At 37.6% G+C, this 25057-nt stretch overlaps 1 protein-coding gene across 2 annotated transcripts in view; it reads right to left on the bottom strand.

Moving 5' to 3' along the window:
- Positions 1-25057, bottom strand: part of UVRAG (UV radiation resistance associated) — a 308009-nt gene that overhangs the window by 123118 nt on the left and 159834 nt on the right. For both annotated transcript variants that reach the window (XM_081240490.1, XM_081240491.1), the window contains 4 exons: positions 13110-13194; positions 11233-11320; positions 10266-10326; positions 1781-1946 (listed from right to left, as the gene is read on the bottom strand). In XM_081240490.1, the coding sequence (XP_081096616.1) occupies positions 1781-1946; positions 10266-10326; positions 11233-11320; positions 13110-13194 (400 nt within the window). The remainder of the gene's footprint in view (positions 1-1780; positions 1947-10265; positions 10327-11232; positions 11321-13109; positions 13195-25057) is intronic.

The raw sequence follows: 25057 nt of genomic DNA, 5'->3' as shown, positions 1-25057 counted from the left end.
ATAATACTTGGGCTATAAATTAATCAATGCCTTTGAAAAGGAACTGAATAAAACTATACATGTGCTCCCTGCCCTCCACTTACAAGCCCTACCAGATATAGTACTAAATTCTTCCACTGATGCCCACCTTTCCTGACTTTTCTCTTGCAGTTTCCTAAATAGAGTGGAGGATATTTCATTTCTTCACGCCCATGAACACAACATTCGCAATCCATCAATAGAACAGTGGTTCTCAAACCTGACTGCACATTACAGTCACTTCAGGGGCTTTAGAAAAATATATCTCATGTCTGGGCCTATCAACTGAATCAGAATTTCTGGAGGAGAGGCATTTCCACGTTTCTATGCTAGATTATTTTTATTCTGTCTTTAGTATTTCCTTTAGTATAGGTCTGCTGAGATGCATTTTCTCAGTACTGATAGTCTGAAATGTCTTTATTTTGCCTTTACTTTTTAAAAATTAATTTATTTTTGGCTGCATTGCGTCTTCGTTGCTGTGCATGGGCTTTCTCTAGTTGCGGCGAGTGGGGACTACTCTTCATTGTGGTGTGTGGGCTTCTCATTGTGGTGGCTTCTCTTGTTGTGGAGCATGGGCCCTAGGCACATGGGGTTCAGTAGTTGTGGTGCACGGGCTTAGTTCCTCCATGACGTGTGGGATCTTCCCGGACCAGGGATCAAACCCATATCCCCTGCATTGGCGGCAGATTCTTAACCACTGTGCCACCGGGGAAGTCCCCTGCCTTTACTTTTGAAGGATAATTCACTGAATATAGAATTCTAAGTTGGCAGTATCATTTTACATGCTTTAAAAATGTCACTGCAGGGCTTCCCTGGTGGCACAGTAGTTGAGAGTCCACCTGCCGATGCAGGGGACACGGGTTCGTGCCCCGGTCCGGGAAGATCCCACATGCCGCGGAGCGGCTGGGCCCGTGAGCCATGGCTGCTGAGCCTGCGCGTCCGGAGCCTGTGCTCCGCAATGAGAAAGGCCACAGCAGTGAGAGGCTTGCGTACCGCAAAAAAAAAACCTCCGGTCCCCAATGTTTCTCTTAAGAAATTAGCTTTCAGCCTTATTATTGCTCTCTTGAGGCAAATCTCTTTTCTCTCTAGGTACTTTTAATATTTTCACTTTATCTCTTTGGTTTTCAGCTGTTTTACTATAATTCCCCTAAGTATGTTTGCTTTGTACTTTTTTTGTGTTGTATTTAATGCTTCTTGAACTTATAGCTTGATGTCTTTTGTCAAATATGAACTCTGTCATTATCTCTTAAAATATTACAATTACCCTATGTGCTCTCTTCTCCCTCTCTGTGACTCCAATTATGTTTATATTAGACTTTTTAATGTGTCCTACATATGTCTAGCACTTTTCAATAAATCCATCTCTTTTGTACTTGTGCCTGGTCAGGTATTTTCTCCTGGGCTATCTTCCAGTTCACAAACCCATTTTTTAGATATGTACAATCTGCTGTTAAGTCTTTTATCTTTTTCCTGGTTGTCTCTCTGACAAATCTTTAAGCATTTCATTTGGTGACTAGCGGCAACAGATATAACATGAATATTTGCAGAGTATATGATACTTGCCTCACAAAAGCAAATTAAATTTGAATGAGTCAATTTTGCTATCCATAGCAATTTTGACTACACTCTATTTTAAAGAAATGGAGCACTTTACAAAGGATATACAAAAATCACCACAATCTAGGTCACATTTTATATTTTTAATACAGTCGATGCTTCATACTGCCTTAATGTTAAAAGAATATTTTAAAAGGATACTTACTCTCTCTCCTTTTCAGTCAACTTGTCATTAATATTATCTTTGATTGTTGATCTAGATCCCTTATGAATTATAGGATATCTGAGGGGCACTTGTAGGAAAAAGGAAATCATTGATACCAAATGTGCAGTGTAACCAAGGGCAACAGCAATGCTTCCATCATCTTTTGCTGTAAATTCAAAAACAGAGAAATAGAAAATAACTATTTACCTTATAAATGTAGCTATGAGATCATAATAAATCAATTTCAAGAGAGATTTTATGAGAAATAATTGATAAAATATTATTCACCTATCTATACGAATTTTATAGAAATCTAAACACATTAATAAGATTTGAAATTTCATCTACTACATTTAAAACTATTTCCCAATAATTAATGTGATGAGATTAAAATTTGATATATAATCTTAAGAGTTCTTACTGCATTCAAATCTCCATTACTCTCTTTCCCAGCACTTTTAAGGGCAAAAATAATACCTGAGTCTATTATACAATGCAAAAATTAGTTTCAGAGGTTTAAACATTACATCTATATTAATGTTATACATTTTACTCATTAACAACTTTATAAGCAAAACAGTTGTACTGTTGTACTATTGTACAACGTTATTAATTCCAAGGTGAAGTGAAACAGCACAGTGCATCCTTATGGGGTATGTTCTCAATATTCATAAAGAGAGCACTGTTTAAGTCTGTGAAGTTTGAGATAGGATAAGGAGAAAAAATGTTTTAAATAGTAAAAGGTCAAAAACCACATTGTTCATATATATTCTATTTATGCAATTTTTGTGTGGAAGCAACTGTTAGAAAAAATACATGTCTCCTACAGTCAAACATAAGTATGTATCTTTTAAGAAGCCACAGATTTTTAATTCAACTTCTAGATTTCTGCTACTGCCTACCAAACGACAAATTATCATTCAGTACCCAGAACTGAGGGTAATACAATAAAAAGTTTTAAGCTTGCCCCAGGGGGAAGGAAAAAGTAACTGCTTGGTATACAATATTCTTAAAATACTTTAAAAAGTTCTCTCTCTCTCTCTCTCTCTCTCTCTCTCTCTCACTCACTCACACACACACACACACACACACACACACACATTTAACACATATCTGGAATACATCTGGCTAGAGAAAGGCTGAAATGATTGAGATGACCTTGGCTTGAGTATTTCCTGATTTTTAAGAGTACCTTTAACTTCAATTATTAGTAATATTTTCCACATTTTTCTTTTTTATATTTAAACTTGGTTATCTAAGCACTACCTTCTTACTGTAGGACTCCTACTATAGCCGTATACTACTCAGTGCATTCTCTACCCTTGACTACCAAAGCAGATTCCTTGATCATATTGTAAAAATAGGTAACTTTTACTGTACACTTTCTTTTTCTGCCAGGAATTGACCATGATGCTTTATTTCTGACAGTCATTCATTCATCAACAATTAATAAACTGGGTACGTTTTATGTGCTATTTCATTCAATTTATAGATGAAGAAATAAGGTTCAAAGAAGTTAAGGAACCTGTCCAAGCTAAGACAGCTAGTATATGGGTTGACCTGACACGGATGCCTCTGTCTTTTAAGCACTCTACCATACTGTCACAGAACTTTACTGTGGAATGTAACAATTTTTAACTTTGGAGCCTAGAACACACCAAGCATATGACACACGTGTATTATCTTAGTTTCTTCACACTTTTCTAGTAAGGGCAAAGAACACATACAAACTCCTTGGTAACATGTTCTCTCAAATCAAACTGATGAAAAAAAAAATCAAACAGCATTCCTTTCAACTGACTACTGGGCATGCCCTAACTGACGAGAATCCTATTTTTAGAGACCATGTGCTCTTGGCCCAGACTCACAGTACTACAATACTTTCCTACTGTTGAAATATGTATACCAGACTACCTTAGAGACTGAAATTACATTACATTGTAAATGCATTACATTATAATTTAATCATCATATATAATAGTAGAGCCAGGAGAAACCTTAGAAATCACTGCATCTGATGTTATCAACTTAGAAATGAGAAAAATAAGATTCACGTGGCATAAGTGACTTGGTCAAAGCCATATAAGTAAAAATTATGAGTGATGGAGTGGGAGAGAGAATTGTATCTACACCCCAGCCCCCCAAATATTTATCACTGGAAGCACAGCTGGGATGGTGAGTTCCATCAGATGTTGCTGAATCCTGCCTCCTGCTTTCTCTAAAGAATAGGGCTTATCAAATTTAAAATATTTCTATCAGTAAAAGGACTTGGTCTTTCAGAACCTTCTTTTGAAGGGAGAGGAAGAAAAAGAGAACTTACAGTAAGTAAGCTTTTCCTTTCGTATGTGACCTGACAGAAAAGGATTTGAAAACTTCCAAAAATCAGAAGGCCTCTTAGTTAGCCTGCCCAAAATAGGTCAAATGCAAACTATAGTTTAAAAAATCTATCCAATGCTAAATAAACTCTCAAGCATCTCCAGTTTTCCGTATTACTAAAAGCGTAATACTAAAGAATTAAGTTTGCCTATTTCAAGGACTACATCCACATATATATTAAAAGAACAGAAACTGGTCTAACATCACCTCCTTTCAATAATCAAAACAATTTTGTGGGTTTCCCTGGTGGCGCAGTGGTTAAGAATCTGCCTGCCAACGCAGGGGACATGGGTTTGAGCCCTGGTCCGGGATTATCTCACATGCTGCGGAGCAACTAAGCCCGAGCGCCACAACTACTGAAGCCTGTGCACCTAGAGCTCATGCAGCTCAAAGAAGAGAAGCTACCGCAATGAGAAGCCCGCGCACTGCAACGAAGAGCAGCCCCTACTCGCCACAACTAGAGAAAGCCTGCGTGCAGCAACGAAGACCCAAAGCAGCCAAAAATAAATAAATAAAATTAATTAATTAAAAACAAAACAGGGCTTCCCTGGTGGCGCAGTGGTTGAGAGTCCGCCTGCCGATGCAGGGGACACGGGTTCGTGCCCTGGTCCGGGAAGATCCCGCATGCCGTGGAGCGGCTGGGCCCGTGAGCCATGGCTGCTGAGCCTGCGCGTCTGGAGCCTGTGCTCCACAACGGGAGAGACCACAACAGTGAGAGGCCCACGTACCGCAAAAAAAACAAAAAAACCCCCCAAAAAACCCAATTTTGATTAAATTTAAACATAAAAGGGCATCTCTAAGAGAATCCTATATATGTACACCAAAACCCAAAAAGAAATAGCAAAAACTGAAAACTGGGTAATACTGGAAATCAGTTTTGATTCTAGTTATTCACACTCACCATTGTTTCCACCACAAGACTCCCCACTCCACCCATTAAAAACCCTAGGTTGTTTCCCATTCCAGGCCATAGTGCGCCGTCACAGCCTTGCTGTTAAACACTGTGGTGTTGGATTTCCAATATTGAAGCTTTATATTAAAAAGCATTTTAAAAGGACCATGGGTAAGGCATTACAGGGCCCAAGGGTATTCCAATACCCTCAAAAGGAAAACCACCTCCTGGTAGGGAAGTCACTTTCATCACCCCAAGACCACTGAACCTCCAGTGGGAAAATGTGAGCTCATGTGGTTAATTATGGCTATTGCTGGCCACGAAACCTCAGATGTCACATTCTGTTGCCAATCACTTTAGCTAAAAAAACCAAAAGGTTTAAGGTTTCCAGCATTCCAAGATCTAAAAGACTTTTTACCTGCCAAAGCCAAAACCTGGCTCTCTGGGGTGTGCTTTTCCAGTAAGTGTTAATGACGCCCCTAACACCTAATGCAGAGCAGAGGTTTTTTTTCCTTATGCTGCTCTGGGGGTTAGAAAGGTCACAGATGATAGGTCTGTTGGTGAAAAGAAGTTAGAGGGGGAGTGGGAGGGTTCAGGGAGGAACAGGAATAAACTGTAGACTCAGGTAAGTGAAAAAGCCCTTATTAAAACAATGTTTTAAGGGGCTTACAAACAAAACAAAATTCTGCAGTTTCCTCATAATAAATATTTCTGGTTTTTCAGGCCTCTCACTGTTGTGGCCTCTCCTGCTGAGGAGCACAGGCTCAGAGGACATGGCTCAGGGGCCCAGCCGCTCGCGGCATGTGGGATCTTCCCGGACCGGGGCACGAACCCGTGTCCCCTGCAACGGCAGGCGGACTCTCAACCACTGAGCCACCAGGGAAGCCCTGGTTTGTTTTTTAAATGTAGGTATCTACTCAGGGCTGCAGTAATTTTTATAATAATTAAATCTTTTATGTAATTTTTATGATAATAGATTCCACAAACCCACAATGGCCATGACAACATTATAAATTCATTCAAATGTCCCTTTGACTTTATGTTGGACAAACATTAATATTCAAATGCATCCAAGTACAATAAGTGATCTAAAAGCTCTTACCATCCTGCCTTCCCAATCACTGAGGCAGCTGATTTGGTAAGGAACCATGCACCCACTGATCCAGACAGGACAAAATATTTAAGACTCTAATCATTGCCACAGCATCTATGGAATCATTCCATGTTCTCAGTGAGACACTGTTTGACATATGGACTCTCCTTTCCAAGAAATCATGCCTGTATGAAGGGATACAGACACAGAAGGAAATCTGGGTCTCATTACCACGAAAGGCTCTCGTGTTATGGATTACTTAAAAACACACACAAACAGTTTTCTTTTTTTTTCATTTTGGATGAGAAATGTCTCAGTCAATGGAACTCAAATGAACACCTTCACTGGACAACTTTCTCCCGTTGTGTCCCAGTCTCTCTGGAATACTGTAACTGAAACTTACCCAGTTAGAAGAGGAGAAGAGCACAATAAGTGCTGGGTCACTATGGAGGAGTTTCCCAAACAGTATCAAGCCATACAATGTAAAGTCTATCCCAGCAAAGTCTCATGAATATAACAGAATAACAGGTTTAGAGTTCTGTCACTAGAGTCTTACTAAGAATGCAGCTGCTACAGAACACTGAAAGTTGTCAGAAGTCTGGAAGAGGTTATTATTCAAAACAAGGAAGAAAACTGCATCATGACAGGAATAATATGGACCTTAAAATCAAGCCGACCAGGGATGATTTTAGCTCTGCCACTGGCTAGTATGAGTCTACGGAAAACTTAACTAATCTCTCTGAGCTGCAATTTTCTTGTCTTTAAAAAAAAAAAAGTTGAGTGTAATTCTTTCCCTCACAGAAGGAATTAATTCCCACAGTGGTGAGAATTAAATAAACAAGACAGCATCATGTATGATGTTCCATGTTACCATATTTCTACTCACCGAACCTAAAATGTCCCATCCTTCTTTCAACAGGGGAATACTATTTCATCTTTTAAAATACCTCAGGTATCATCTTCTCTATAAAGATTTTCCTGATTCCCTCCTGATAGACCTGATTATTCCCACTCTCTGAGTCCCATGTACCTGGTATAAACTTCTAAGTGCCTGGTTAACCTCAAGTGGACTGAAGTTTCACGGAGGTAGCATCAATGCCTTGGTCACCTTTGTATACACCCAGCACCTGACACCATAAATGACACACACAAGGCACTCAGTAAATTTAGTACATAGAAGTGCCTTACAGAATGCCAACGTAAGATTTTAAAGTCCAATACTACCATATGTGCTTCTTAAAATTTCTGATTCCTAGGAGTCATGGGAAGTAAACAGGGTCTTAGAGTAGAATTAAATATTTATTTCATTTTATCTCCCATTTCATTTTTTTAGCAGTAAAAACTGTACTTGAAAGCTAAACTAACTTTTTTAAGGGAAGAAGGAATGTATTCAGCTTGTTGGGCATACTAAGTATAGATAGCAAACAAAAGCTAGGAAAAACTAGGAAATAAATCACCTCCAGAAAACAAAAATAGAATCAAGAAACATCCCAGAATAAATTAAGGTGATACTCCAATACCGATAGCCCTGCTTCTCTTGTTGCCGCCTCTCAGATCATTCTGTATTTAGCAGCCAGAGTGACTTTTAAAAAACATAAATCAACTCATATCATCCCCCTTCTTGAAGCCCTTCAGGGGTTTCCCACTCCACTGAGAACAAAATAGAAACTCCTTCCAGTGGCCTCAAGGCCCTGGCTGACTCTCTTACCTCTTCTGATGGAACTCTTCCCTTTTCTCACTATGCTCCAGCCACACAGGGCTGCTCTGGTCTTTCTGTCCTTCCTTCCTTCCTCTCTCTTGCAACTAATTCCAATTACATTTATTGAGTGCCTTCTATATGAAAAGCCCTTTCAAATGCAATCTCAGTCAATCATCACAATGAACTTAAGATGTAAATATTACCTCATTTTACAGGTGAAGAAATTAAGCTCTGAGAGATTACACGATCTGCCCAAAGTACAGGTATCTTCTCCCATGCCCCTCACCCTGAATTTTTTCAGATATATCAAGCCCATTCCTCCGTATCCTCCATCATGACCGCTCCCTCTTCTAGGCATGCTCCTCCCCCAGCTGTAGTGTAGTTGGTTCCTTTCAGCCTTCAGATTTTGGGTTAAATGTTTCTCCTCAGACAGGTCTTCTCTGACTGCTTTATCTACAGGAGGTTCCCCTATTCTCTAAGATAGTGTATTCCTTTATTAAACACTTTTTAAATACTTATTTTCTTGTTTATTGCCTGTCTCCCTCAATAGGTTGTATGTTCCATGAAAGAAGAGAATATATTTGCTTTTTCCATCATTATATCCTCAAAACACAGCACAGTGTCTGGCATTCAGGTGCTCAACTGATATTTTTTTCAATAAATGAATATTCTGTATCCCTGCAACCTGACACAGGGCTCAAGGTATTTAATAGGTTTATTAAATAAATGAAGGAATGAAAGAACAGGGGAAAAGATGTGTCATGAGCTTCAAGACACCATAACATAAAAGTAACACCTAAAATTAACACCAAAGCACATCTGTATGACTTACAGAGATTAGAGGGAACACTGTACAATGGAAACTAGACAAATCCCAGCAAAATCATTACTTAGCTTTTGTGGTCTCATGCAAGTCACTAAATAGCTCATTTACACATTGTAAAATGAGATTATACCACCTTCCTTATAGGTTTCTTTTGTTTGTGTTTGGGAGGATTAAAGATAAGGCAAAATGTCTTGCTCTTAAATAAAATCTTAACAATCATATAAAACAGGTAGTACATGAACTATGTGCTCATACTATCAATTAGAAAATCAACTCAAAGCTTAGATGACTTGCTCCAAAATAGATGGTTTCTAGAAGGGGAACCAGGACTCAAATATAGGTCTTCCCATTCCTGTTTTAATCACTCTTCCTTTTTTTTTTTTAATTTACTTTTTTATTGAAGTATAGTTGAATTACAATGTTGTATTAATTACTGCTATACAGCAAAGTGACTCAGTTATACATATATTTACATTCTTTTTCATATTCTTTTCCATTATGATTTATCACAGGATACTGAATATAGTTCCCTGTGCTATACAGTAGGAACTTGTTGTTTATCCATTCTATATATACCAGTTTGCATCTGCTAATCCCAAAATCCCACTTCTCTCCCCCTTGGCAACCACCAGTCTATTGTCTGTGTCCCTGATTCTGTATCCGTTTCATAGCTAGGTTCATTTGTATCACTCTTCTTATGTCCCAACTACTTGTTGTAAGTCTTGTTGTAAAGGACAAAGGAAGTAATATATTAAAACAGTCTTAAATGTTAAAGGACCACAAATAACAACATTTTCTTTATAGGGAAATGGAAGAAAGTCCCAATCAGAACTAGTAATGCTTTCTTCTTGAATAACTTATTCCCAAATAGATTAATGTGCTAGCTTTGGGAATAATCTACACAACTACTTAATAGTCCTCAAAGCACTGTTTATATTAGGAGAAAAGAACCCACTTTGCTAACAATAAAGTAATCTTTCTAACCAATATGCCAAACAAAATAAGTTCTTTAGCATGCTGGTAAAGGGATTAGGAAAAATATTTTTAAATATAGCAATTACTATGAATCATATCTATAACATCTTTAATGTAAATTTATTTTAGTTAAAAGAGGACAGAAATGACAATACAACAAGTTTAACCTACAGGGGTGGGGATGTCACAAAATTATATTTTCAAATACATTTTACATCAGCAGAAATATGGTTTTCTAAATAGAACAAATTAATGTTTATTGCTTTGTTCCCAACACAGATTTTTCATGAAACATCAAACCAAAAGGACAGGGATATTATTAGTATTCTTAAGAATCCTACTGTCTGATTTTCTTAAAGCCCATTATTCAAAAACTATTTTCTTTTAGCTTGCAAATAGAAAGTTCAACAATGTTTTTGTTTTTTCATGATTAGACCAAATATCCTCTTAAGTCTTCCATCAGGGAATCTGACTCTATATACTTACAATTGGGAAGGGACAGAAGGTCCAGAAACCCTTCCGGATAAAGTGCCAGGCAACCAACATTTCAAGGTATCTCCCTTTGTCCCCGGCAACATACCCATATATTATACCAAATCTTTAGAAGTATAAGAAATAAAATACCTTGGAAGTCCTCAGAATTAGGCAACTTGACACCACATACAAAGTAATCCTTATGCTCATTCTGTAAATACAACCAAAGAATGCAATTAATTTTGTTTATGTATAAAGCAAAGAAGCTCTAAATCTAAAAAACTTACATCAGTATTAATTCAAAGACAATATTGTCATAGACTCAAAATATTAACCTAATTGTTGAAGCTGAATGATGAGTACATGATGACTTATTATACTATTCTGTACATTGATATACACTTCAAATTCTCTATACTATAAACATTTAAAACATCATATCTAAGCAAAAAACTGTGTCATATTTTAATCATAAAACTATCGTTTGACCAATTCATAGCTATAAATGAAAAATTTTAAGTAGAATTAACAAGATTCCGTGAGCAACCTAAAATCCTATTAGGTTTCCTCTCAGAAAATTAGTCTTTTAAGTCTCTTTTCGTTAAAAAGAAAACAAAACCACCAAATTTAGCAGATTTAGTTCTCTAAAAAAAATCCTAACCAGTTACATTTGTATTTACTCTAACAAACCAGATTCAGAAACTTAATATCCTGACAGTTACCTCAGGAATATCTTAGGTAATACTAATAAATATAAATTAATTAGCCATTATATTTTTAAAGCAATGCACGTGTATCTGCATCTATGTGTCAGATATGGTGAAAGTTGATAAATTGGTTGAGTGAAAAGGTCCTAAAGAAACCAGAAATAATTTGGCATATTTTCAGATGAAGATGAGTGCACCCCACCACCAAACTGATAGAAAAAAAATCAAATGGTGGAACCTAACGACAACTAATTCCAAATCTACTTTTTAAATAAATATTAGCTTCTGAATGAATCATGACAGAACATATGATTAAGACTAGAGCAATGAGTTTTTGCTTTGAGAATAAATTTCAAACAGAAATCATCTTTAAAAAAAAATTTTTTTTCCCCAGAAAATTTGAAACTTACCAAATCAATAGGGTAAATGTAGGAAAGCTCAGATAGTAATTGCCTGCAACGAATTGTCAACTGGGCATTAGTCTTCAGAAAGAGTTCTCTAATGAGGAGAAAAAACGCACATTTGTTAAAAAAAACATGTTTGCATGCTTTCTAACAGTTATTTCCACCTAACTGATGCAGAGAAAGATTAATGGTCTGTACTGGGCCATAGAAATTCAGAAGTAGAAGCAAGAATAATAGCTAACATGAGCCCTGACCTATCACTAAATACTATCAATCAAGCTAACTATACTGAGGCCTATTTTATGTGTCCAACACCATGCTAAGAGATGTGAAACATACAAAATCATTGACTGGGCACCTACTACTACATGCCAGGAGCTTCACAAATGGCTTTAATTATTACAACAACTTACTCGGTTGATATTACTATACCCATTTTACAAACAAGAAAACAAGATTTAGAGAGGCTCAGTAAGCTGACCAAGGTCTCATTTAACCTGAGGCCAATTTGTTTTTAGGAAATATGCATATGGTATTTCCTCAAAAAAGTATTCTATTTTCATTTACAACTACAGATGTTATAACTACCTCAAAAAATAACCTGCTGCCATATTACAAAAAAAACAGAATAAAAAAAGGACAAAGCAAAAAGCTGTGGCATGAGATGATGTAGCTCTTCTCTTGAACTATTTAAGAAACATGACCAACAGCTAAAATACCCATAGAGCATATTACCTGCTCAACTGTGTCAACCATTAAAAAGGAGGTAATTTAGGAGAAACAGTAGGTCAAAGTGGAATCTAAAGTAGTACAATGCAAAGAGCACTGAAGACTTAAAGGGATTTAGTCCTGCTTTCCTAGTGAAATGGACAGAGTAACCTCCAGAGCTTTGCTTTCCTATCTGCAAACTGAGAGGATTAGATGATCTCCAAGGTTCTTTTCAGGTTTCTCAATTGCTAAGGTTTCTTAAAGAAATATGCAGGATGGGATGACTTTCTAGGAAAAGTGAGTGAAGATGAGGAAAAGATCAGAGGTGGTAACAAGTTAAGCATGTGCTGGAAAAAAATAAAGGGAAAAACTAAGAGCATTTGTTAAATGAATGTCACGGAGCGACTGAAACTAGCTACAGCTGTATGGGGCCGTTTTATTGAAGGTTATTTGACAGTGAAGCAAAACAATCACCATTGGTTCTTAAGAAGAGAAAAAATGATGGTAAAATAGTATTTTAGGAGGGCTTCCCTGGTGACGCAGTGGTTGAGAGTCCACCTGCCAATGCAGGGGACACGGGTTCGTGCCCTGGTCCGGGAAGATCCCACATGCCGTGGAGTGGCTGGGCCCGTGAGCCATGGCCGCTGAGCCTGCGCGTCCGGAGCCTGTGCTCCGCAACGGGAGAGGCCACAACAGTGAGAGGCCCGCGTACCGGAAAAAAAAAATTAAAAAATAAAAAAACCCAGTATTTTAGGAGAAGTCTGCTAGCAACATGGAGGATGAACTGAAAACTGGAGAGACTGATGTTAGAGAGAGAACCTGGGAGCTGTTGAGGTCAGCCAAGAGAGCTAACAGGAGTAAGTCTGAAGAAGTTACTGAAGAAAAACTGTAAGCAGCACTGTATGTAGAAGACACGAAGAGGAGGAGATTCAAACATTAAGTCACAGTGCTGTGGCCCTGAAATCTAGAAGAACAGTGTCCATGCTTCCGATTCTGACTACGTACTAGGAGGTCTCATAACCACCTCTAGCACAGTACGTGTTGAACAAATGAAAATGGCATTGAGCATATTAACTGGTATTAATACAGGCAGCTTTAAAAAATACTCCTTTTCCAAATCCTCTCCTCAAAGTAAACTCGACACTCATAACAACCATTCTCAGTGTTCCATTTACCTTTTTGCAGTACACTCCTTCCTCAACTCATTTAGGGATTCCTTCTGGAGTTGAAGCTTGAGGTGCTCAGCCGAAAATGCACTTCCTAGAGAGAGACGAAAGGAGACAATTCCAGATGGAACACTGCAGACAGGACTGCCCAGTCACAACCAAACAGGCAGAGCCCAGTCCCCTGACTGTGAGAGGGAAATAAAAAGAGTTAAAAGGTAAAATGGGTTGGGGTTGGAGGACTTCTGGGGGGATTAATGAGAATAAACTTCCTATTGCTTCCTTTTTTTTTTTTTTTTTTTGTTGCTTCCATTTTTACACAGCTTCTAGCAGGAGTCAAAGAGTAAGAGTCTAGGATGCTCTGCCTACAGATTTCTGGGTCACTGACCAAGAAACCTGGATGCAATTTTCAAAATTCAGACAACTTCATTTTTTAAAAACTGGCTACGGACTCTGGGTGCTAAGGATGATTCACTAAAGGTTCATCAGTTGTAACAAATGTACCACTTTGGTGGGGGAAGCTTTGCACAGGTGGGCGGCTGGGAGTATACGGGGAATCTGTACCTTCTGTTCAATTTTGCTATGAACCTAAAACTGCTCTAAAAAGTAAAGCTTAATTTTTTCTAAAAAGGTGGTTAATTTGTTTTTAACTGCAAATGCTATATAATATTACTGAAAGTATAAAAAGTAGAGCAGGAAAAATTACCCGCATATTGACTACTACAATATAGTTCATCAATATTAAGTTTTTATGAAGTTTCATCTTATTCATATACATAAGTAGTTTTAGTTACAATCACAGTGTGCAGGAAATGTATATTCTGATTTTTCCAAATTATGTCTCAAGCATTTTTACATGTTGACAGATAGTCTGAGTTACAATGTTTAATGGCTTGTAAAATTTAACTCCATAGATGTGAATTAATAGAATATTCCACATTTTAACTGATACCCCAATACCTCAATTCCACTACAGGATTGCTTTAGCATTGCAATGATTAATATCTGTGTATGAGCCTGGTCTTTTGTATTTATATCAACTTTGGAACTTCCATTTTCATTCGTGTGATCATAAAATCCTTTTACATCTTCCTACTCTAAGAAAATGAGCCTGTCTCAGGAAACTCCAAAGGTCCTGAAGCACAGAAAAACAGTCTTAGATCCTGACATACTAAGTTCTAGATCTTAAAAAGAAGCTTAGGGACTTCCCTGGTGGCGCGGTGGTTAAGAATCCGCCTGCCAATGCAGGGGACACGGGTTCGATCCCTGGTCCGGGAAGATCCCACATGCTGCAGAGCAATTAAGCCCGTGTGCCACAACTATTGAGCCTGTGCTCTAGAGTCCGCAAGCCACAACTACTGAAGCCCGCGCGCCTATAGCCTGTGCTCTGCAACAAGAGAAGCCACCGCAATAAGCCCGCTCACTGCAACTAGAGAAAGCCGGCATGCAGCAATGAAGACCCAACACAGCCAAAAAAAAAGAAGCTTAGTTTCATGAACTGTGTGGTCTAACAGGAAAAGGTGCCCTAAACTCTTCCACACATCTAGGGAGGAACAAGAAGTAGGTTAATTGATCAAAATACAGTTTGGACCTTAGTACTAAATTCACCAACCTAAGTAATTTTATCAACATATGTCTAAGCACCCTGCTCTTCTCTCTCAACTGTATTTAAATGACCAGTAAGTTGTTAACTCTGCTCCCCAAACAGAACTTAATCAAGGAATACCACTTATCTTCTTTAGCCCCAATATAATTCCTCCCCAGATTTTCATATTGATAATAGATAGCATTGAGATAATCCCTCAATGATTTCAGAAGACACTTGGGTTGACAACCTCCACCCCTCACCCAATGCACTTTTACCAGAAAGCACATGAATTCTTCCACCACTATACAAATTTGCAATGTTATTCTTCATCCCAGATAAAAGGCTGCCTCAATTCTAGTGAAATCACAAATGGGCCAAGACAGATCTGGGTTTCAAAACGCAAATGTATGCACCCTCTTCAGCTTTGAATGTCTTTAGAACATCTCACACGACCAAAAAGAAAACAAAAACAAAAACCCTTGCAAAACAAAGAATGAAAACAAAATTTAAAAATACACAGCCAGCTAATAGGTGGGGTAAAATGTTAACAATAGGTAAATCTGGGTGAAGAATGTAAGTGTTCTCTGTACTCTTATTCTTGCAATTTTTCTATAAGTCCAAAATGATTTCCAAATAAAAAGTAAAAGAGTAGGTCCAAACCCAGAAAACGGTCTCCTGAAAGGCTATGGTTTTCCCACAGGCTTTAACAGAACTAAGGCTTTAGAACACAGACTGGCAACATCTCTCCAAAACATATCAGGTTCATTTTTCTGTTAAAAGGTAATACACCTCATTGGTCACCGGGTGGTCTCTGGAAAAAAACTGAGTGAGTCTGGTTTAATTGGGCTCAGGTAGAGAAGAACTAAGTATTTCAAGACACCTCAGAAAACTCAACCTAAGTTCCAAAAGTCACTTCATAGGAAGTAATAACATTGAGGCAATGATGTGCTCAAGCTCTTTACATGTTGTTCAGGTTATATATTACCAGCCTGAATACTACATGATTGGTGTTGTGTCCTCCTAAGGATATTACATATAGAAGCAATGATATCCATCTTTAAGACCATGGATATATCCTGCTTCTCATCTAACTTTCTCCCCAGATTTAGCATTGATTGGTGTCTTCTGCTTGAATCAATTTTTACTACTATGGTTGCAAAATAATATTCCAACTCCAGTACTTCCTCCATACTTATCAGTCAGCATTCAGCATTCTTCTCTAAGCAAGAGCCCTTCCTTCTCCATTAGCTATCTATTAGCAGTGTGGAATCATGAATTCTCTTTTATTTTTCCAAGATTTATAATTCATTACTGGATTTAATTATTTTGGTGCTCAAGTGGTCCCAGATTTGACCAGCCTTCAGCCTTGTTCCAGTGCCCTTGTGACATACTACAATCATGTTATTCAAAATATTACCTTATTTACTTTAATTGCTGCAGGATCTGTAGTGATATCCCCTCTCTCATTCCTGATACTATTAATTCACGCTTTCTCTCTTTTTACTCGGTCAGTCTGGCTAGAGGATTATCAATTTTATTGATCTTTTCAAAGGACACCTTTTAGTTTCATTGACATTCTCTACTCTCTTTTTGTTTTCAATTTGACTGATTATTGCCCTCGATTATTTCCTTCCTACTGCCTGATTTGGGTTTAATTTGCTCTTCTTTTCTAGTTAAGGTATAAGCTTAGGTTATTGAATGAAGGTCTTTCTTCTTTTCTAGTATAAGCATCAAATGATATAAATTTCCTCTAAGCATGCATCCCTTAAAATGTTGATATATTTTCATTTTCATTCACATCAAAATATTTTCCAATTTTCCTTGTTATTTCTTCTTTGACCCATGGTATGTATATGTGTGTCTGTGTGTGTTGTACAATTTCAAAATATTAAGAGTTTTCCAGATATCTTGCAGTCAGTGATTTCTAGCTATTTCTGTTTTGGTGAGAGACAATACTTTGCATTATTTTGATTATTTTGCATTTATTTGTTTTATGACACCAAATACGGCCTAACTAAATATTCCATATGTACTTGAAAACAATGTATATTCTGCTGGTGTTCTACTGTTAATTAGGTCAAGTTAGTTGATAATGTTGTTAATGTCTTCTCTCCTTACTGATTTTCTCTCTACTTGTTCTATAAATTACTGAGAAATTAGTGTTATGGTTATCAACTATAATTGTGCATTTAGCCATTTCTCTTTTCAGTTCCATCAGTTTTTGATTTATATATATATATATATGTATATATATATATACACACACACACATATACACACACACACACATATATATAAGCTTGGTTGTAATATTCATACATATTTAGAATTGTTACATCTTTTCATGAATTAGCCTCTTCACCATAATGTAATATTCCTCCTTATTGCAGGTAATATTCATTGTTCTGAAGTCTACCTTGCCTGATATTACTAGAGCCACTTTGGCCTTCTTTTGGTTGGTATTTGCATAGTGCATTTTTTCATTCTTTTACCTTTAATCTATCTATCTATTTTTTTTTTTTTTTTTTGCGGTACGTGGGCCTCTCACTGTTGTGGCCTCTCCCATTGCGGAGCACAGGCTCCGGACGTGGAGGCTCAGCGGCCATGGCTCATGGGCCCAGCCGCTCCACAGCATGTGGGATCTTCCCAGACCGGGGCACGAACCCGTGTCCCCTGCATCAGCAGGCGGACTCTCAACCACTGCGCCACCAGGGAAGCCCTATATCTTTAAATTAGAAGTGTGTTTCTTGTAGATAGGCTTTAGTTGGGTCTTTTTTTTTTATCTTTATAAAATCTGAACAATCTCTTTTTTAACTGAGGTATTCAGAACATTTACACTTAATATAATCATTGATACATTTAGATTAAAAAAAAACTACCATTTTGGGCTTCCCTGGTGGCGCAGTGGTTGACAGTCCGCCTGCCGATGCAGGGGACACGGGTTTGTACTCTGGTCCAGGAGGATCCCACATGCCGCGGAGCGGCTGGGCCCGTGAGCCATGGCCGCTGAGCCTGCGCGTCCGGAGCCTGTGCTCCGCAACGGGAGAGGCCACAACTGTGAGAGGCCCGCGTACCGCAAAAAAACTACCATTTTGTTAGCTGTTTTCTCAATGTTCCATTTATTCTTTGTTTGTTTATCCCTCTATTTCTATGCTTTTGGATTATTTTTTTATGACTTCCTCTTTCTTCACTATCAGCTCATTCTTACCTCCCTCTAAAATTTTTAGTGGTTGCCCCAGAGTTTACAATATATAACTTAAATTAATAACAGTTTACCTCCAAATAAAATTATACCACCTCATGTAAAGTATAAAATCCTGACAACAGTACACTCCCAACTCTTCCCTTCCCCACTCTTAAATTACTTCATAAATTTTACTTTATGCATGTTATAAACTCCAAAACATTGTTATTTTTGCATTAGAAAATCAATAGTCTTTTAGAGCAATTAAAAATAAGAAAAAAATTCTTTATAATATCTTCCTTTCAACCATTTCTGGAGCTCTCAATTTTTGTGTGTAGAGCTAAGTTTCTGTATGGTATCATGTTTCTCCTGCTGAAGAATTTCCTTTATTATTTCTTGAAGACAGCTGATAATGAAATAACTTAGTTTTATGTGAAAAAGTCTCTGCACTTCAGTTTGGGTAATTTCTGTTGACCTATCTTCAAGTTCAATGATTCTTTCCTCAGTTGTGTTGAATCTACCAATGAGTCTGTCAAAGGCATTCTTCATCTCATTACTGTGTTTTTGGTTTATAGTCTATCCATTAGACTGTTTCTTACAGTTTCCACCACCTCTCAGCTGAAATTTACCATCTGTTCTTGTATGTTATCCACCTTTCCACAAAATTCTGAAGCATATTAACCATAGTTATTTTAAATACTCTCTCTGACAGTCCCAACATCTAAGTCATCTCTGAAGTCTTTTTCTGTTAATTTTTTCTCCTGTCAACCTTTTGTTGTTGGTGGTGGTGCTGGTAATGGTAGTGATGGTTTTTTGTTTTGGTTTGGTTTTGCTTTTTTTTGGGGGGGGGGGTCTCAAAAATTTTGATTTAGTACTGAACATCATTTGCAGGGCAACAGAGAAAGAAAAAGACATGCTTATTCTTTTGTTAATTTGGTGGAATGAGTCAATACAATCAGGAACTGAGCTGGATTTGGGTTCCGTTGCTGCCATGATTACCTTCAGTGCGTCACATTCTTCAAATTTCCTCTAATTTTTCCCTTTTGGGGGTGGTGGTGGCATTGGTGGTAATGGTGAAGATGGTCTGACAGAGGCTTTTTCTCAATGACACTATACTATTCCCAGATTTAGGTATTCCCTGTGAACCAGCACCTAAGTAAGGGTGTCTCACCATGCTCTTGCCTCTCCGCCTACAGTGACTTGTTATTCTGTGCTTTCTAGCCTGGCTGGGGAGGAAGGGAGGGAGTTCCTCTGTTGTCCTGGTTAAACCAGGTCATACTCTGTGTCCCTGGGTAGGGCTTTCTCAGTGATACTTTCCCTCCCCTAGGGATTACTTGCCTTGAAATCTTAGTACTTGGATAGATACAAGAAAAGTTATAATTTTGTACATTATCCAGCTTTCTCTTGTTGTTAGTGTGGAAGTGATGCTCCTTCCACCTTTCTGCATCCCAGACAGAGGCTGGAAGTCAAATCTGAGGATATTAATTTAAGTTTTTTTAAAGCTCTTCTCTGTCGTTTGTATTTTCTGTTTCTTTTAGGTCTGCTATTCTGTTTGTTCAACCTGGTCTAATTCATAGTGTTTTCCTCAAATATCTGATGACTCTTGGTTTTCCCTTTAAATCCATGAATAAGTGATTAGATTGGTTAGCATAGGTAATAATGCAGGTTTCCTTTGAAGCTATAAAGATTTATTTACATAAAAGGCTTCACCCCTGAATGGCAGCTCGGCGTTAAGTGGGCAGTTCCTGCTGACAATTAGCGTTCCTTCAAGGTATATATGCTGGGAGAAGGCAGTACCTTTATTTTAAATCACTATCAAATAAGGAGAAGTTTACTTTGGGATTATGTTACTTTAGGGTATTTCACTCTTAAGTAGAGCTGCCTTTCATGTCTTCCCTCTGGGTTGGTTGTAAAATTCCACAGTCAGGCTTTGCTCTACATTTCTATGCCAAAATCTCATACCACGGAACCTAACCAGGTCAGGAATCCATTATGTTTAGAAAGCAGTTGGAGCAAATGTTATAGGAAGTTACCCCAAATTCACAAAGGGAAGAAAATGGGCCAGTAGGCCCAGTTACCCTAATTAATGCTCCATCATTCCTGATTTCCATACTTGGGAATTGCAAGTTGAGGCATCTGAGAGCTCTACCAGAAACTCCCACTGCAGCCTTTTCCACTGTATTCCAGGTTGCAGTTTTCCTCTGCTCTAGTTTATTCGTCAATACAATTCTATCTACTTTGTGTCTTTGAGAAATATGTCAAAAATCTTTGCTATTCCAATGGCACCCTCTTTTATTTTCACCATCACCAAGGACTTATTTTTTATGCATGTATCTTTATCATATCAATGAGTCATTGAGAGGGAGAGAAAGCAAATACATGGCTTGGTTTACCATACTTCAAAACTGCTTTCTGAAACCCTTGGCCCTATTCATGCATACACCATGGCCCCTCTGTTCAGCAAGAACTCAAGTCAGGCACTTTAATTTTAATAACCAAATGTCAATGCTGTCTCCTATAAATTGAATACCTAAAGAATATGAATCTTGTTTCAATCAACTAAACAAAACACAGACTCTTTAGGCTCCCTCTCACCGAGAGTTTGGTCTCAGACTGGCCAGTGGCCAGCTGTCAAAATTACAGTTAAAACCAATAAATTGTCATTCTTCTGAGCTTTCTACATCAAGGCAGATGACCAAAAAGCAATATACTTCGACTCTTTTAGTTTTTCTCCCCACAGAAATGCCTTTTCTGTACTATGATTTATGATGCTCCCGTTCTCAAGGGTTAATAGATATTTCTTGCTGTAACTTTTGCAAAAATTTGCAATTGACTGTATTTCATTATGATATCTAATATCTAGCACATAAGGAACTGCATGCTAAATTCCTCTTGGAATTTGGTGCCAAGAGAAGATTTTTTTCTCCTTAAAGAACTGATATACTTCCTTGTAACAGGGAAAGGGAAGCATTGATACCTTTCATAACTCTACACAATTGGCCTGACAGCTAAGAAAGTCAGAGTTAATTTAATGCTTAAAAACAACAGGCAGGGCTTCCCTGGAGGTGCAGTGGTTGGGAGTCCGCCTGCCGATGCAGGGGACGCGGGTTCGTGCCCTGGTCAGGGAGGATCCCGCATGCCGTGGAGCGGCTGGGCCCATGAGCCATGGATGCTGGGCCTGCGCGTCCGGAGCCTGTGCTCCACAACGGGAGAGGCCACAGCAGTGAGAGGCCCACGTACCGCAAAAAACAAAAACAAAAACAACAGGCAGATCCTATGGGAGGAAGTGTACTATACTGGAAAACCCATGGACACAGGAATCAGAAAGATCTGGGTTAAATTTTACTTTCACGACTCTAAACAAGTGTTAACTTCTCTGAACTTCATTTTCCGCATCTGTAAAATGGGGATAATTTCACTTTTACTGAATATTTGCATTTTCTCAACCTGCTCCCATGAAGCTCCAAGTAGAGAGAGAAAAGGACACAACCAGCCTGATTGATTTTACCTTAAAAATAACAACCACAAAGGCACAACATCCAATAATCCTATTACAATTTCCTCCTTAGTCTGCTTTCTCATTCTTGGAGATGACTACTCCATACATTCCCCCCAATCCTTAAACCTCCCCTAAATCCAATATATTAATTACCTTACCTCATAAACCTTGAAATAATAGAAGGATTTCTTCATAATCCTACCTACAACCTAATATGAAACTCAGCAGCCTCCATGCCATTTTCTTAGCCTTCTCCTCCTGTTCAATGTATAAGGCAAATATCTTCGCTTACACTTTGAATTCCTTCTCTCCAACCTCATGTCATGCTGCTATTCTCTTCCTAACAAATTATGTTCCAGCTACAGTAGCGTCCTTTCTATCCTACAATACAGGCACTTCCTATGTCCAAGTCTTTTCACATGCTGTTCCCATTGTTGTCACCCCAGCAATTCTTATCTTGCAAGACTGAGCTCCTCAAGCCATCCTTTTCTGAGCAATCTTTGTAAAAATGGTCCCCCATGGTTAACTTCTATCACCACAGCTTGTTTCTAGTCCTCACAATCTGACATTTACTTTGTTGGTTTCTTGTTTACTATCTTACCCATTAGGTAATTATCCAAAATTGGAAGTCTTGATCCTTCCCCTTTCCCCCTTTCCCCCAACATCTGCTTCTCCTCCAGTATTTGTTCCGATGAATGGTTAATTATCTGGCCAGTTGTCCAAACCAGAAATTGGAAACTATCTAAATCTTTCTCTCTCCTTTTCTCCTCCAATCCACTAAACCATTAACAGTAGAGTCCATCATTAAATATCTCTTGAACCCTCACACTCCCTCCTCCCTTTACATTTCCAAACTGTTTAGATTTTAATTAGGTACTGCTTAGATTACTATAATAACTTCTGTCATGACAATTCTCTACGCTTAACTCTTTAAAGAGAATTTTCTAAAACATATGTCTAATCTCCTATATTATAGTCATCAACACAGTTGTATCTACTTTTTGTCTTTGAGAAATTTGCTTAAGTTATTTCAATAGATCTCCAAGCTTTCTGACATAACTTCCTTTATGATTAGGTTGTTATTTACCTCTCTAGCCTCTCCTAGGGACCTTTACTCAAAGGTCAGCTGAGGCTTTACTGGAATCACCTGAAATTCTCTACTCTACTTCCATGCCTCTGTATAACTGTTCCCTCTACCTGGAAAGTCTCACCTTCCCTCCCTAGCTATCTACTACATATTCTCCTAGACTCAGCTCAAGCGTCACCTCCTTTACATGGTGTTCTGATTTTCAGATGCTCATCTTCTGTGTTCCTATGGTACTCTCCATGTATTTCTGTCATATAACCATCACATCTGTCATTCTGTTTCTAACATCTTACGCAATGCCTGGTTCCTTCTGTCTGCTCCATAAATGATGAATAAATGAACTGACAAAGGCATGCGTGTACATACACACATCAACGCCCTTCCCACATCCTTTACATGCCTTACGATCTCCTTTTACTTCTGTGTTAAAACATCTAATTGTAAATGTATTTTTTGTAAATGCTACTTCCAATGCTTTTGGGTAATAAGTAGAGAAAAAATGATGACAAACCAAAATAAAATTCTGTCCGGTGGCTTATTTCTACACATCTATACTTTCCATGGCAAGTATAGGGGGAGAGGGGGAGATTAAAATATGACAGTTTGACTTTCTTACAATCCAATTAAGATATTACTGAAATAAATCATTACAAATATATGGAAAATGAATCATTCTGAAAAGAAAATCTGAGGTTTACTTAGAATCCACCTTTGCCTGCCCCACCACCAAGTTGACTGTCTGTCTTTTACTGCCTTTCACAAGCTGCATACAGGCCAACAACTGAAAGTAAAGAAACTCTAATAAATCCCAGGGGAAAATTGTCCTCAGGTCCCCAAAATTTTGAAAGGCAGATATTAATTTTGAAGGAATTTGTTTAGGAATTCCTGTCAGATGGCTACAGGAAAATCAGAGCATGTATACAGACGAATAAAATTTAAATTTGCCGTCATTTGTAATAAATATATCTTGAATTATAAGGTTTGTGAGAACTAATTTTTCAACTTGTGACCTTATAACCTATGAGGAGAAAATTGTTACACAATGCTTAATAATGTCTTTGTAAGTTCAAATAGAAATCTATAACCTTTTGATAGAAGCTAAAGCACCAATTTAAATATACTGTGTGATCCTTCTTTTATCTGAGATGCAGGCCAAATAAGCATAATAATTTACTGACCAAGCAGAAGCTAATTAAATAAAACAAACCATATATATATATATATATATATATATATATTTCACCTTAATTACTCAAATTTATTGCAAAATGACCACAATTATCATAATTGATGGAAACTTCATATAAATCATTTCTTATTGTGGCAATAAAGGATCAAAACTTTTTATTCACTGAAATTACCAAGAGGAGTTTCTCTCCCCCAGATCTGAGCAATGAAATCTGACACTTCTGACCTCTTCTACACACAATGTCACTTACAGAATGAGTTTTTGCCCTTGCTTACCAAAACAGATCGAAGACTCTGTAAAATAGGAGTTGAGTATGGCTGATTAGAGAATTCCAATAGGTCATTCCCACCTAACGGAGGCTTTCCAGTTAACAAATGGCATCTATAGACACATTTGGGTCAGAGAATCTTCTTCTTTTTTTTTTTCTTTATTCTTTCATTGCTGGGAAATTTATCATTAGCATAAAACTTCAAAAAATAAAGAGATTCACCAAAAAAGGTGAAGAGATCCCTATCCTTTCTGTCAATCCTATCTCCTAAGATAACTAGAATCTCAGAGCTATAAGAAATCTTGACTATATAACTCAAAATTTTGTTTGGTTTGTCTGTGAAAAGGAAATTAGCCCCAAAGTTGGATGATTTGCTTAAGGACAAACTGAGAGACTGACAGATCTTTAATCCAGATCTCTTAATTAAGATACAACCAAATCAAAGAAATCTTTGGAGAAAATTCACTTTACTCATCCTGTAATAAAAATGAATATAGCAGAACAAAGTTCTCCATATAAGTCCATAGGTAAAATAGAAAACTAGCAAACGATCAGTCAGTTTATGTGTTAGACATATACCAGAGAAAGCAACAATGATATTATGTTTAGTTAGAAACAAGACAGGCTTTGGAATGAAATAAATCTAAATCGGAATCTGGATCTGTTACTTATCTATGCAACCTTGAGAAATGTCTCTAAGCCCCAGTTTTCCTCATTTGGAAAAAGGGAGTAATAATTATTATCTCTTAGTACTATTTTAAGAATTAAATGATAATACCATAAGTGAAAAAGGTCTGGCATGCTACAGGATTTCAATAAAAATTACCTGCTTCGTAGGATTTATGTAGGATTCAGATTTTGCAAGGTTTTAGATAGTATGGAGTAGTGAGAAAAGCACAGAATTTGGAGACAAAAGGTCTGGATCTACATTCCAACTTTGCTCCTGTCTGTTTGTACCTCGCTAAGTCACTTACCTTCTCAGCATCTCATATACAAAATGAAGATAACAATACTTGCCATACTTAGCTTCAGGGATACTTGAAGGATCAAATATGATCATCTTTGTGCAAGCACTTTCTAACTATAAAGTACTACATATATGTTATCATTAATATCAAGAAACTAATTGGATTAAAAAGTAGTTC

Source organism: Mesoplodon bidens (assembly GCF_964165515.1).
Source record: "Mesoplodon bidens genome assembly, chromosome: 7".
NCBI lineage: Eukaryota > Metazoa > Chordata > Mammalia > Artiodactyla > Ziphiidae > Mesoplodon > Mesoplodon bidens.
The sequence above is the reverse complement of the archived record's forward strand: the minus strand, read 5'-3'. Positions and strand labels throughout refer to the sequence as shown.